This window comes from Ixodes scapularis, unplaced genomic scaffold (assembly GCF_016920785.2).
Source record: "Ixodes scapularis isolate PalLabHiFi unplaced genomic scaffold, ASM1692078v2 PGA_scaffold8__174_contigs__length_109621045, whole genome shotgun sequence".
NCBI classification, from domain to species: Eukaryota; Metazoa; Arthropoda; class Arachnida; order Ixodida; family Ixodidae; genus Ixodes; species Ixodes scapularis.
The window spans coordinates 65,338,465-65,352,499 of NW_024609883.1; the positions used below are offsets into that span (position 1 = coordinate 65,338,465).

The 14,035-nt window shown below is 51.7% G+C and overlaps 1 protein-coding gene across 1 annotated transcript in view; it reads right to left on the reverse strand.

Annotated features, from left to right (window-relative positions):
• Positions 1–14,035, reverse strand: part of LOC8033572 (sodium- and chloride-dependent glycine transporter 2) — an 88,165-nt gene that overhangs the window by 14,525 nt on the left and 59,605 nt on the right. Inside the window, exons 7-9 of the mRNA XM_042286870.1 lie at positions 13,573–13,700; positions 10,275–10,387; positions 9,559–9,687 (exon numbers count right to left, since the gene is read on the reverse strand). Of these exons, the coding sequence (XP_042142804.1) occupies positions 9,559–9,687; positions 10,275–10,387; positions 13,573–13,700 (370 nt within the window). The remainder of the gene's footprint in view (positions 1–9,558; positions 9,688–10,274; positions 10,388–13,572; positions 13,701–14,035) is intronic.

A 14,035-nucleotide genomic window follows, 5' to 3' on the forward strand; every position in this document is an offset into this window, starting at 1 on the left:
GCGCAATACAGTTTGGTGGAGAATGAGCTTTCGGTTATGCATAGCTTATTTTTGCTGTAAAAAAAAAAAACCTGTAATTTTTATTTATTTATTTTTTTTTGGGGGGGGGGGTATTTTGTATATGCATAAACATCGCCGTAATGAAGGAGGTTCCAAATTGATTAGAGGGTCCCTTTGTTAAAACCGAAGTGACGGTTATACACCAACGCTTGGCTCATACGAATTTGGGTCAGAAGTCACGCCGCAGCGGTGGCGCTGCTGTCGGCGCGGCGCATGCGCAAACGCTTCACTTCACGCCGGAACGCCGGCGTCCACCGTTCGAAGAGTGCAATGGAGCCAATTGGTCTTCACTGCACTGTTTGAACGCGTTCGAACGCGGAACGCCAGCGTTCGAACCGGTTCGACGAGTGCGATGGAGACAAAGACAGCTTTGGTCTCCACTGCACTATTTGAACGTGTTAGAACGCGAAACGCCAGCGTTCGAACGAATTCGACGCCTAAACGAAGACAGCTTTGGTCTCCACCGCACTGTTTGAGCGTGTTAGAACGCGGGACGTCGGTGTCTGGCATTCGAACCCGTTCGACGACTGCAGTGGAGACAAAGACAGCTTTTGTCTCCACTGAGCTGTTTGAACGTGCAACGCCGGCGTTCGACCGCGTTCGACGAGTGCAGGGGAGACAAAGACAATTTTTGTCGCCAATAAACTGTTTGAACGTGCAACGCCGGCGTTCGACGAGTGCAGAGGAGACAAAGACAACTTCGGTCTCCGCTACACTGTTTGAACGCGGAACGCCGGTGTCTGGCATTCGAACCCATTCGACGACTGCGGTGGAGACAAAGACAGCTTTTGTCTCTAATGAGCTGTTTGAACGTGCAACACTGGCGTTCGAATGCGTTCGACGAGCGCAGGGGAGACAAAGATAACTTTTGTCTCTAATAAACTGTTTGAACGTGCAGCGCCGGCGTTCGACGAGTGCAGAGGAGACAAAGACAACTTCGGTCTCCGCTACACTGTTTGAACGCGGAACGCCGGTGTCTGGCATTCGAACCCATTCGACGACTGCGGTGGAGACAAAGACAGCTTTTGTCTCTAATGAGCTGTTTGAACGTGCAACACTGGCGTTCGAATGCGTTCGACGAGCGCAGGGGAGACAAATACAACTTTTGTCTCCAATAAACTGTTTGCACGTGCAACGCCGGCGTTCGACGAGTGCAGAGGAGACAAAGACAACTTCGGTCTCCACTTCACTGTTTGAACGCGGAACGCCGGCGTCTGGCATTTGAACCCGTTCGACGACTGCACTGGAGACAGACAGCTTTTGTCTCCAATGAGCTGTTTGAACGTGCAACACTGGCGTTCGAACGCGTTCGGCGAGTACAGGGGAGACAAATACAACTTTTGTCTCCAATAAACTGTTTGCACGTGCAACGCCGGCGTTCGACGAGTGCAGAGGAGACAACTTCGGTCTCCGTTGCACTCTTTGAACGCGGAACGCCGGCGTCTGGCATTCGAACCCGTTCGACGACTGCAGTGAAAATAAAGACTGCTTTTGTCTCCAATGAGCTGTTTGAACGTGCAACACTGGCGTTCGAACGCGTTCGACGAGTGCAGGGGAGACAAAGACAACTTTTGTCTCCAATAAACAGTTTGCACGTGCAACGCCGGCGTTCGACGAGTGCAGAGGAGATAAAGACAACTTCGGTCTCCGCTGCACTCTTTGAACGCGGAACGCCGGCGTCTTCGAACCCGTTCGAAGACTGCGGTGGAGACAAAGACAGCTTTTGTCTCCAATAAATTGTTTGAACGTGCAACAGTGGCATCCGACGTTCGAACGCGTTCGACGAGTGCAGAGGAGACAAAGACCACTTCGGTCTCCACTGCACTGTTTGAACGTGCTTGAACGCGGAACACCGGCATCTGGCATTCGAACCCGCTCGACGAGTGCAGAGGAGACAAAGACAGCTTTTGTGTTCAATGAATTGTTTGAACGTGCAACGCCGGTGTCCGGAATTTGAACGCGTTCGACGAGTGCAGGTGAGACAAAGACAACTTCGGTCTCCACTGCACTGTTTGAACGTGCTTGAACTCGGAACGCCGGCGTCTGGCATTCGAACGCGTTCGACGAGTGCAGTGGAGACAAAGACAGCTTTTGTCTCCAATAAACTGCTTGAACGTGCAACGGCGGCATCCGGCGTTCGACGAGTGCAGGGGAGAGAAAGACAACTCCGGTCTCCACTGCACTGTTTGAACGTGCTTGAACGCGGAACGCCGGCGTCTGAGATTCAAACCCGTTCGACGAGTGCAGTGGAGACAAAGACAGCTTTTGTCTCCAATAAACTGTTTGAACGTCCAACGCCGGCGTCCGCCGTTCGAACGCGTTCGACGACTGCATGGTAGACAGAGACAACTTCGGTCTCCACTGCACTGTTTGAACGTGCTTGAACGCGGAACGCCGGCGTCTGGCATTCGAACAGGTTCGACGAGTGCAGTGACAGCTTTTGTCTCGAATAAACTGTTGGAACGTGCAACGCCGGCGTCCGGCGCTCGAACGTCTTCGACGAGTGCCGGGGAGACAAAGACAACTTCGGTCTCCACTGCACTGTTTTAACGTGCTTGAACGCGGAACGCCGGCGTCGGGCATTCGAACGCGTTCGATGAGTGCAGTGGAGACAAAGACAGCTTTTGTCTCCAATGAACTGCTTGAACGTGCAACGCCGGCGTTCGACGAGTGCAGAGGAGACAAAGACAACTTCGGTCTCCGCTACACTGTTTGAACGCGGAACGCCGGTGTCTGGCATTCGAACCCGTTCGACGACTGCGGTGGAGACAAAGACAGCTTTTGTCTCCAATGAGCTGTTTGAACGTGCAACACTGGCGTTCGAACGCGTTCGACGAGTGCAGGGGAGACAAAGACAACTTTTGTCTCCAATAAACTGTTTGAACATGCAACGCCGGCGTTCGACGAGTGCAGAGGAGACAAAGACAACTTCGGTCTCCGCTGCACTGTTTGAACGCGGAACGCCGACGTCTGGCATTCGAACCCGTTCGACGACTGCAGTGGAGATAAAGACAGCTTTTGTCTCCAATGAGCTGTTTGAACGTGCAACACTGGCGTTCGAACGCGTTCGACGAGTGCAGGGGAGACAAAGACAGCTTTTGTCTCCAATAAACTGTTTGAACGTGCAACGCCTGCGTTCGACGAGTGCAGAGGAGACAAAGACAACTTCGGTCTCCGCTACTCTGTTTGAACGCGGAACGCCGGTGTCTGGCATTCGAACCCGTTCGACGACTGCGGTGGAGGCAAAGACAGCTTTTGTCTCCAATGAGCTGTTTGAACGTGCAACACTGGCGTTCGAACGCGTTCGACGAGTGCAGGGGAGACAAAGACAACTTTTGTCTCCAATAAACTGTTTGAACGTGCTACGCCGGTGTTCGACGAGTGCAGAGGAGACAAAGACAACTTCGGTCTCCGCTTCACTGTTTGAACGCGGAATGCCGGTGTCTGGCATTCGAACCCGTTCGACGACTGCGGTGGAGACAAAGACAGCTTTTGTCTCCAATGAGCTGTTTGAACGTGCAACACTGGCGTTCGAACGCGTTCGACGAGTGCAGGGGAGACAAAGACAACTTTTGTCTCCAATAAACTGTTTGAACGTGCTATGCCGGCGTTCGACGAGTGCAGAGGAGACAAAGACAACTTCGGTCTCCGCTTCACTGTTTGAACGCGGAACGCCGGTGTCTGGCATTCGAACCCGTTCGACGACTGCGGTGGAGACAAAGACAGCTTTTGTCTCCAATGAGCTGTTTGAACGTGCAACACTGGCGTTCGAACGCGTTCGACGAGTGCAGGGGAGACAAAGACAACTTTTGTCTCCAATAAACTGTTTGAACGTGCAACGCCGGCGTTCGACGAGTGCAGAGGAGACAAAGACAACTTCGGTCTCCGCTACACTGTTTGAACGCGGAACGCCGGTGTCTGGCATTCGAACCCGTTCGACGACTGCGGTGGAGGCAAAGACAGCTTTTGTCTCCAATGAGCTGTTTGAACGTGCAACACTGGCGTTCGAACGCGTTCGACGAGTGCAGGGGAGACAAAGACAGCTTTTGTCTCCAATAAACTGTTTGAACGTGCAACGCCGGCGTCCAGTGTTCCAACGCGTTCGACGAGTGCAGTGGAGACAAAGACAGCTTTTGTCTCCAATAAACTGTTTGAACGTGCAACGCCGGCGTTCGAACGCGTTTGACGTGTGGAGTAAAGACAGAAAGCCTTGGCCTCCAATGGACCGTTTGAACGCCGGTGTCCGGCATTCGAACCCGTTCGACTTTTACAGGGGAGACAAAGACAGCTTTGGTCTCCACTTCACTGTTTGAGCGTGCTTGAACGCGGAACGCCGGTGTCCGGCATTCGAACGCGTTCGACGAGTGCAGTGGAGCCAAAGACAGCTTTGGTCTCTACTGCACTGTTAGAACGCAGAACGGCGGCGTTCGACGAGTGCAATGGAGACAGACTGCTTTGGTCTCCACTGCATTGTTTAAACGTGTTAGAACGCGGAATGCCAGCGTTCGCATGCGTTCGACGCGTGGAGTAAAGACAAAGACAGCTTTTGTCTCCGATGAACTGTTTGAACGCCGGCGTCCGGCATTAGAACGCGTTCGACGAGCGCAGGGGGACAGAGACAGCTTTGATCTGCACTGCACTGTTTGAACGCGGAACGCCGGCGTTCGAACGGATTCGACATGTGCAGTAAAGACAAAGGCATATTTTGTCTCCAATGAACTTTTTCAACGCGAAACGCCGGCGTCCAGCATTCGAACGCGTTTGACAAGTGCTGGGGAGACAAAGACAGCTTTTGTCTCCACTGCACTGTTTGAACGTGTTAGAACGCAGAACGCCGGCGTTCGAACGCATTTGACATGTGGAGTAAAGACAAAGACAACTTTTGTCTACAATGAACTGTTCGAACGTGTTTCAACGCGCAACGCCGGCGTCCGGCATTCCAACGCGTTCGACATGTGCAGGGGAGACAAAGGCAGCTTTGGTCTGTACTGCCCCTGTTTGAACGTGTTAGAACGCAGAACGCCGGCGTTCGAACGCATTCGATATGTGCAGTAAAGACAAAGACATATTTTGTCTCCAATGAACTGTTTGAACGCGACGCGTTGGCGTCCAAACGCGTTTGACAAGTGCTGGGGAGACAAAGACGGCTTTGGTCTCCACTGCACTGTTTGAACGTGTTAGAACGAAGAACGCCGGCGTTCGAACGCATTCGACGTGTGGAGTAAGGACAAAGACAGCTTTTGTCTACGATGAACTGTTCGAACGTGTTTCAACGCCGGCGTCCGGCATTCCAACGCTTTCGACATGTTCAGGGGAGACGAAGACAGTTTTGGTCTCCACTGCACTGTTTGAACGTGTTAGAACACAGAATGCCGGCGTTCGAACGCGTTCGACATCTGCAGTAAAGACAAAGACATATTTTGCCTCCAATGAACTGTTTGAATGCGACACGCCGGCGTCCCGTATTCTAACGCGTTTGACGAGTGCTGAGGAGACGAAGACAGCTTTGGTTTCTACTGCACTGTTTGAACGTGTTAGAACGCAGCACGTCGGCGTTCGAACGCATTCGAGGACAGCTTTTGTCTACAATGAACTGTTCGAACGTGTTTCAACGAGCAACGCCGGCGTCCAGCATTCCAATGCGTTCGACATGTGCAGGGGAGACAAAAGCAGCTTTGGTCTGTACTTGCACTGTTTGAAGGTGCTTGGACGCGGAACGCCGGCATTCGAACGCGTTCGGCGAGTGCAGGGGACACAAAAACAGCTATGGTTTCCACTGCACTGTTTGAACGTTCTTAATCGCGGAACGCCGGCTTCCGGCATTCGAACCCGTTCGACGAGTGCAGTGGAGACAAAGACAACTTCGGTTTCCACTGCACTGTTTGAACGTGCTAGAACGCGGAACGCCGGCATTCGAACGCGTTCAACGATTGCAGTTGAGACAAAGATAGCTTTTGACTCAATGCACTGTTTGAACGTGTATGAATGCCGACGTCCAGCGTTCCAACGCCTTTGATGAGTGCAGTGGACAAGAAGATAGCTTTTGTCTCCAATGCACTGTTTGAACGCGGAACGCCGGCGTCTGGCATTCGAACGCGTTCGACGAGTTCAGTGGAGACAAAGACAGCTTTGGTCTCCAATGCACTGTTTGAACGCGGAACGCCCGCGTTCGAGGAGCGCAGGGGAGGCAGACAACTTTTGTATTCACTACACTGTTTAAACGCCGGCGTTCAACAAGTGCAGTGGAGATAAAGATAGCTTTTGCCTCCAATGCAATGTTTGAACGTGTTAGAACGCAACAAGCCGGCGTTCGAACGCGTTCGATGAGTGCAGTGAAAACAAAGATAGCTTTTGTCTGCAATGCACTGTTTGAACGTGTATGAATGCCGACGTCCAGCGTTCCAACGCCTTTGATGAGTGCAGTGGACACGAAGATAGCTTTTGCCTCCAATGCACTGTTTGAACGCAGAGCGCCGGCGCCTGGCATTCGAACGCGTTCGACGAGTACAGTGGAGACAGAGAGCATCGGTCTCCACTGCACCGTTTGAAAGTGTTTGAACGCGGAACGTCAGCGTTCGAACGCGTTCGACTTGTGCAATGGAGACAAAGACAGCTTCGGTCTCTTATGCACCGTTTGAATGCGGAGCGCCGACGTCCGGCGTTCCCCTTCCGGAATTTTGCGTCATGCCACCGACGCCGGCTTTCCTGTGACCCCAGCTGATTAACGGCATCACAGTAAAAAAGTGAAAGCCGTTTACAACTAACTCCCTGTAACGCCGAATTAGAGCGCAGCTCTTGAGGAGGAGGAGGGAAGGGTACTGGGGGGGGGGTCAAGTGACCTTGGGTGGGGGTCACGTGACCTAGGGGGGTCACGTGACGATGACGATGCCGATGACGTCATCAGTAACGATGACAATGCGGATACCGTTGACGTCATCAGTGACGTCACTGATGACGTCATCAGCGATGATGACAATGACGATGCCGGTGACGTCATCAGTGATGATGACGATGCGGATGCCGGTGACGTCACCAGTGACGTCACTGATGACGTCATTAGCGATGATGACGATGCGGATGCCGGTGACGTCATCAGTGACGTCACTGATGACGTCATCAGTGATGATGACAATGACGATGCGGATGCCGGTGATGTCATCAGTGATGATGACGATGCGGATGCCGGTGACGTCGTCAGTGACGTCACTGATGACGTCATCAGCGATAATGACGATGACGATGTGGATGGTGATGATGACGATGCGGATGCCGGTGACGTCATCAGTGACGTCACTGATGACGTCATCAGCGATGATGACGATGCGGATGCCGGTGACGTCATCAGTGATGATGACGATGCGGATGCCGGTGACGTCATCAGTGATGATGACGATGCCGGTGACGTCACTGATGACGTCATCATTGATGATGACGCTGACGATGCGGATGCCGGTGACGTCATCAGTGACGTCACTGATGACGTCATCGGGGTCACGTGACTTGGGGAGCCACGTGACTTTGGGTGTCACGTGACCTTGGGGGTCACGTGACCCTGGGGGAGGGGTCACGTGACCTTGGCGAGTCACGCGACCTTGGGAGTCACGTGACCTTGGGGTCACGTGACCTTGGGGTGACCTTGGGGGTCAAGTGACCTTGGGATGACCTTGGTTACGGCGACGCCGCTCAAGCCGGGAACGGGCCCCTAGGAGCTGCGCTCTAAAAGAAATGCTCGAGCGATCGATATGCAGGACGCTGCAAAACCCCAAAGTATCATTCATATACTGCGATATCACCAACAGTTGCGCGTATTTTTGGAAAAACAAAGTGTGCGATTGAACACGGCCGACGAGACATATATCACGTCATGATTTTAATTCCCTTTTTTTTTTTCGCTTCATCGAGCAGGTGAACCAAGGCGAAGATGAGAGAAGCGAGGCCACTTACCCTCATCCTCAACTGTTCCAGGAGGATTGTGACGTCAGTGGTGTCACAAAAAAGAGGGGGGGGGGCAGACGGACTCCTGCTGGTGCAGCGCTCCGGGGGGTGTCGTGCGGGTCACGAGAGGGGAGGAGGGGGGGGAGGGTGGCGGAGGTGTTGCGGCGGGCGACGAGAAGGGGGGAGGAGGGGAGTGTAGCGGAGGGCCCCGTGACGGGGGGGGGGGAGGTGGAGGCGGTCACCTGGCTGGGAAGGGGGGGGGGGTCGCCGTGAGCCACCGCTACGGGTGCCACTCACCCTAGTGACGCCTCTGTGTGACGTCATAGTCCTTCCTTGATCGCGCCCTTCCTTTTTTAAAAATGGGGCCATCCGTTTGAGATGTCAATGCATGAGTGATGTCTCGTAGTTAATAGCGTCCCGTTCAACGCTGCTGCAGCATTATTTCGGAAAATCTGAAGTTGTGGTCAGCATCGAAATTTCGGTGCAGCGTCCAACGCTGCCTCGTGATTGGTCTGCTAGCCTTCTTATCGCTTAATGCGGGAATCTCTTTGGCTGCGAAGTGGTAATGAGATGCCTCGCGAGAAAAATATCTGCTGGCCGGATCTGCATGTATTGCTGAGAGTCACAGGGCTCACTAGAGTTTCCAGCTTAGCACACGTCACTCTCTCTCACCACTCTCTTCTCATTGGCTGCTGGACAGCACGTAAAAATTTTTACCAATTTTTGCTTCAGTGTTGTTGTTTTTATTCGGAAGCACTGTACGAGTCACATGACCCAGCCTCCAACCTAAGAGCATATATCGATGGCGCTTTCCAGCATATTACACAACTTGGGAATGGCGCAAGGTTGATTTCCGAAAGACCGTCCGCTAATTCGGCTGTCACCGACTCTTCGCCTAAACGCGTGAGGTAGACCCACATAATTTTGGTTCGAGTTAGCCGTTCATTTCTCTAGAGATATGATGACAAAATAAAATGAAATATTAGAGTATTACAAAAAAGTCAAAATGGCGTTGGCGGCACTCACTGTTGCCAGACCGTTCCTATTTTCCTCTTCTTATATATTGTAGTGCTTTTGGAGCCCCCGTCAACTCCAGCATCTAATAACAAAACCTGTTCATCTAGCCAATATCACCTAAAAGTTTTGCGTATTGTGCAAGCGCCGAGAGATATTGGCTTTTGACGTTGAAATCCTGTATTCATCTTAATAAGATAACACATATCTAATCTAAAATGCACCTACATAGATATATCTTAATTCTCGACATGAATGGGAAATTAGTAAAACTCCGCCAAAAAGCAAATCTTTTTTTCCCTTTTTTTACTGTACTTTTGGGGTGAAAACGAGTACACGTCTGCAAGTCCTATCTCGGAGCGCCGCCATCTTGCTCAGTTAGGGTGCGTTTGGGCGCGGCTATAATCCGATTACGACGCCTTAGCAAAGCTTCTTAATCCGATTATGATGCGTTCAAGCACACCCCAAGAAGCAAGATGGCGGCGCCCTCAATCTGGACTTGCAAACGTGAGTAGAGCGATCCCCGTCCGTTCAGAATAGTCGACTCACCCTCGTGACCATGGGTAGACCCAGTAGGAAACAGACGATGCCCATGACGATGGTGAAGCCCCATTTGTGGGCGCGCAGAAAGGGAATCTGGTCACTCAGGCTGGTCACAAAAGTCTCCAGGATGGCGAACTGCATTGACGAGGACAACCGGTTCGAGCATGGTCGCACCAGATAATCGCAAAAAAAAAAAAAAAAAAAAGTATGGAACACCTGTTTGCTACTTATCACCCCGGGCAAAGAAATGCTGAGCCACTGAGCTGTAGACTCATGCACGGCGTCTGACACTCCGCCCAATGGAGCTACCGCGCATGGCCGGAACGCGTTCCGCGGTTAAGGGCCAGTTTGTTGGCGATTGCGGGTTACACTAGCCGAAAAAGAGGAATTTTGAGGTCACGTGACCGGCTCCGCAGGGAGAAAGTGCCCGCTCAAGAAGCAAAAGGACTTGCGCTCCACATAGCTGCCTTTGACTCTCCGAACGCTGGACGCCGGCGTTTGGCAATCGAACGCGTTCGGAGTGTGGAGTAAAGACAAAGGCAGCTAGCTTTGCGTCTACCCACTAATCGCTCCAATCAGATCTCGGCGCCCTGAGGTCCCCGCGCGCTCCCGTCTCCCCCTCTCCCTCATTTTCTCGGCGCACAGGTACGTGCGAAAAATCATGGTCAAATAGGCCATGTGGATGTCTGGATAGTCTGGCCATCGACTCGTGCGTCACTTACCTCAGAGTCCAGACCGAGGATGAAGAGCATGAGGAAGAAGAGCACCGACCATAGCTGGGGCACTGGTAGCCTTGTCAGTGCCTCCGGGTACGCTACGAACGCCAATCCAGGACCTGCAGTGACGAAAAAAAATTGTCTTGCTTGTTTGTTCTGACAGCCTGGATGCTAGTGCGCCTCCACGGGTGACTTATCTCTTAGCTCTAGATGATAAATTCAGCCGGTGCAGTACAACCGCCAACCTTGGGTCTTTAACGTCCAACACGCAGTACAATGGCGTAGCCAGGAATTTCTTTTAGGGGGGGGGGGGGGGGAGGGGCTGAGGTGGCTGATATGTCTATGACTTGTGGTGCGGGGAGGGGGAGGGGGGTCAAAATACATGTGTATAGACCGACACGCGGGCTTGACGTCACGGAGCTGCGGCGGCGCTGCAGTCGCGCCGGAGCCGGGCGGTGTGGGCAAAAGAGCGCACGTTTCGCATCGGCGTCATAGCACTTCAGCATGCCGCGAAGCTGTGTTGCCGTTAATTGCACCGAAATGTACAAGAAAAGCAGCGGAGTGAGTTTCCACAAGTTCCCGACAGACTCTGAAAGACATAGAAGGTGGATAATATCCGTGGATCGAAAAGAATGGTCGCCTTGCGCGAACGACCGTTTGTGCGGCAAACACTCTCTTGAAGGCAAGTGCAGCTTCCATTTCAGTCTCCGTCCCGAGGCTTGCTTATGTGCAGGGAAACCGTTGTCTGATCGAGACCACCCGGATTTTTTTCCGACGGTGTTCGTGCACAAAGCACCGGCCAAGCGCTCGTCGGAGGCTCGCTACGCCCGTGCTACACAGCAGAAGGGAATCGGCGACAGAACGGCAGTGTTGTAGGCGTTACCGAAAAAAAGTAACGAAATACGTTACTCGTTCCTTGCAAATAAAAGAGACGCGTTACTGAGCTACGTTGCCTAAAAATAAAAGGAACGCGTTACCGCTACCAATAAAAAGTAACGCGCGTTACTTCTGCGTTACTTTTTTTAAATTATGATTTAACACATTTTACGGTTTTGACGATGCAGGTCATATATCAAGAAACATTATGCACATGCAGAAACTGAACATAGTTACTTTATCTCTTTTTACGGTTTCACCTAAATACTTACGAGAAAAAACGCAAAGAAAAACATGGCTTGACGGCTAAAACACGGAAAAAATTGAAGTGTAATTCCTTTAAGACTTGGGAAGTAGTGACAAGTAACGTAACTACGTTACCTGAAATTAGTATGTTACCCGTTACTGTGTCTAAAACGTAACGAGTAGGTTACTACGTTAATGAAAAAAGTAACGCGTTACCAACAACGCCGTTACTTGTAACCTGTTACCATCAAGACTGCAGAACGGGCAAAGTGTTACTGCTTATCATGCCTTGTGGTCATGAGGGTAGGAAAAATATCATACCTTGACTTGAAGACGCTGTGTGTATTTAATCAATTAATAAATACACTTCCGCAGACCCACAGTCTGATGATCCCGCCGGCAGTGCGGAAACCGACTCGAAGTAATCGTAGACTTCGAGAGACTTGTACGCCTGCACCGTGTCGGCCGTGAACTGGCTGGGCGAAAAAACTAAATAAACGACGACGTGAGCCGTCGACTTCGTGGCAGCATCTTTACGTCGAAAGTCCAGCAGGCCTTGTTTACGGCGTACGGATCCTCGAAGGTAACGCCGTCCACGCACAGTTTGTTTCGATACCGCTGCCGTTCAGGCTCGGGTAGCGAGCTGAAATAGTCGGGCATAGCATACGACATACGTTGTGAGGAAATACGACGCATAAATAAAGATACAAGCGTCCCTACAACGTCAACAACGAGCGCACGCCATAGAACGCAATGGCGAAAGCACGGAGAGCCGGGCTGCTTTTGCCCACATAGCTACCGCGCATGCGCGGCCTTCCGGCCGTGTTGGTAAACAGAGCCGCTCCGCGTGTCGGTCTATATCACAGGGTCGGCTGGATTTCGGGGTGGGGAGGGAGCGCGCTGAAGCCCCGTAAGTCCCCCCCCCCCCCCCTTCCCCCCCCTCCGATAACTTCTGAATAAGGTAACGATCAGTTATGAAACTTTGACATCTGGTCCGGACAACTAGTGCTACATTTTGGTGGAGAATGAGTGTTCGCCGACGCGTATAGATTATTTATAAGGTAAAAGAGAAAAAGAGAAAAACAAACTAAATAGCTTTTTACAGTGAAGCTGCTTACGGCTAGGGTTCAGTGGATTTTTCATGTGCGTCAACAAAAACACTAAGCTCGAACCGCCACACGCGCCGCACTAGCAAGCCTTCCCGTATAAAAGATTCGAAGTAAATAACAAAATAAAGGGTCGACGAACGCGCGTGCAAGATGCCATTTGTCCTGGGCTTTTGCTTTAGAACAGTTACTGCTGCAGACGCCGGCACGTGCGGAGCGTGGAACACCAATCCCTGCATTCTCCTTGATGTTTGTGTAATTTAGCAATACGTAGGTCTATTTAGTAGATTAGTTGTTCAAGATCAGAAGACTCGTAGACAATAAAGGTTTCTCAAAGATTGGCCGCTGTGCGATCCGCGTCGGCCATGTCTAAGCTCGCACCGCCCACTATTTGTCGTCGTTCCAAGCCCCCGCTCTCATGCCTAGTTTCCTTTCCTTCCGTTAGGGAGTTTTCGTAAACCGCGTTTCCCTCTCCGCTAAGCCCTCCGCAACGAAGAAGCCGCTACTGCGCCTGCGCGCCGATAGACTTGGCTGTACAGTTCCGGGTATCGTAGCGGGTTGCAGAGAGCGTTGCCGGACGGCGAAAACGATCTACGAAAACTTCCTGTTCTCCCAGGGTACGGTCTCGTCGCGCGTGTCTACTTTCCGCCGGGCGGCGGTCCCACCGCGCGTGTCTAGTTTCCTCCGGCTCTTCGGGGCGGCGATAGTCGCCCACGCGAAATAATGACTATCGATCAAGACGACAATAAATGTGTGTGCGTACCTTTCGTCACGATGACCACCTATCAAGACAATACAAAATTATGTGTCACGTCTGTGTCCTGTGCTTAACAGCTTCGCTGGTCATCCACCTTTAAAAAACAAAATGGCTCATGATTTTTTTTTCTTTTTTTTTTGGGGGGGGGGGGGGGGGAGGGAGTGGTTGGGACATTTTGTACATATTAACGTTTGTGTTTAAGTCTTTGAAGCTCTTGCGGCGAAGAACACGAGTATTAATTATTCCTGTCTTATGAGTCGAGTGGTAAACCTTTTCTGTCTTTAGTGACGTAAGAAATAAGTTTGCGAGTACTTCGTACCTCCCTGGGCGACGTCTTCGACCTTGACATCTCCCAGGTCGTGGGCCATGGCCCCCAGGACGGAGAAGATGACCATGCCAGAGATGATGCTCGTCACCGTGTCCAGGACGCTCACGATCATGGCGTCTCTGCAGAAATTAACAGAGAAGCAGAATACAACATGTTACCGAAATAATGAGGGCCGATGAAGTATGTCGTGGCAATAAATCATTAAAACTTATAGTCCGTTGCAACCTAAGAACGAAGGGCGAGGGTAAGACGGGCCGGGGAGGAGGAAGCGCACGTAAGGCTGGAGAAGAAAGAGGGAAACCTCCTTCTCTCTTTAGCGTTCCGTCCGCTTCCTCCTCCCCGGCCCGTCTTACCCTCGCCCTTCGTTCTTAGGTTGCAACGGGCTATAGATTAAGACGATGTCCACCTCTCGGGTAAATGAGTGGTATTGGCATCGGTGATTAGAAGAAAACGT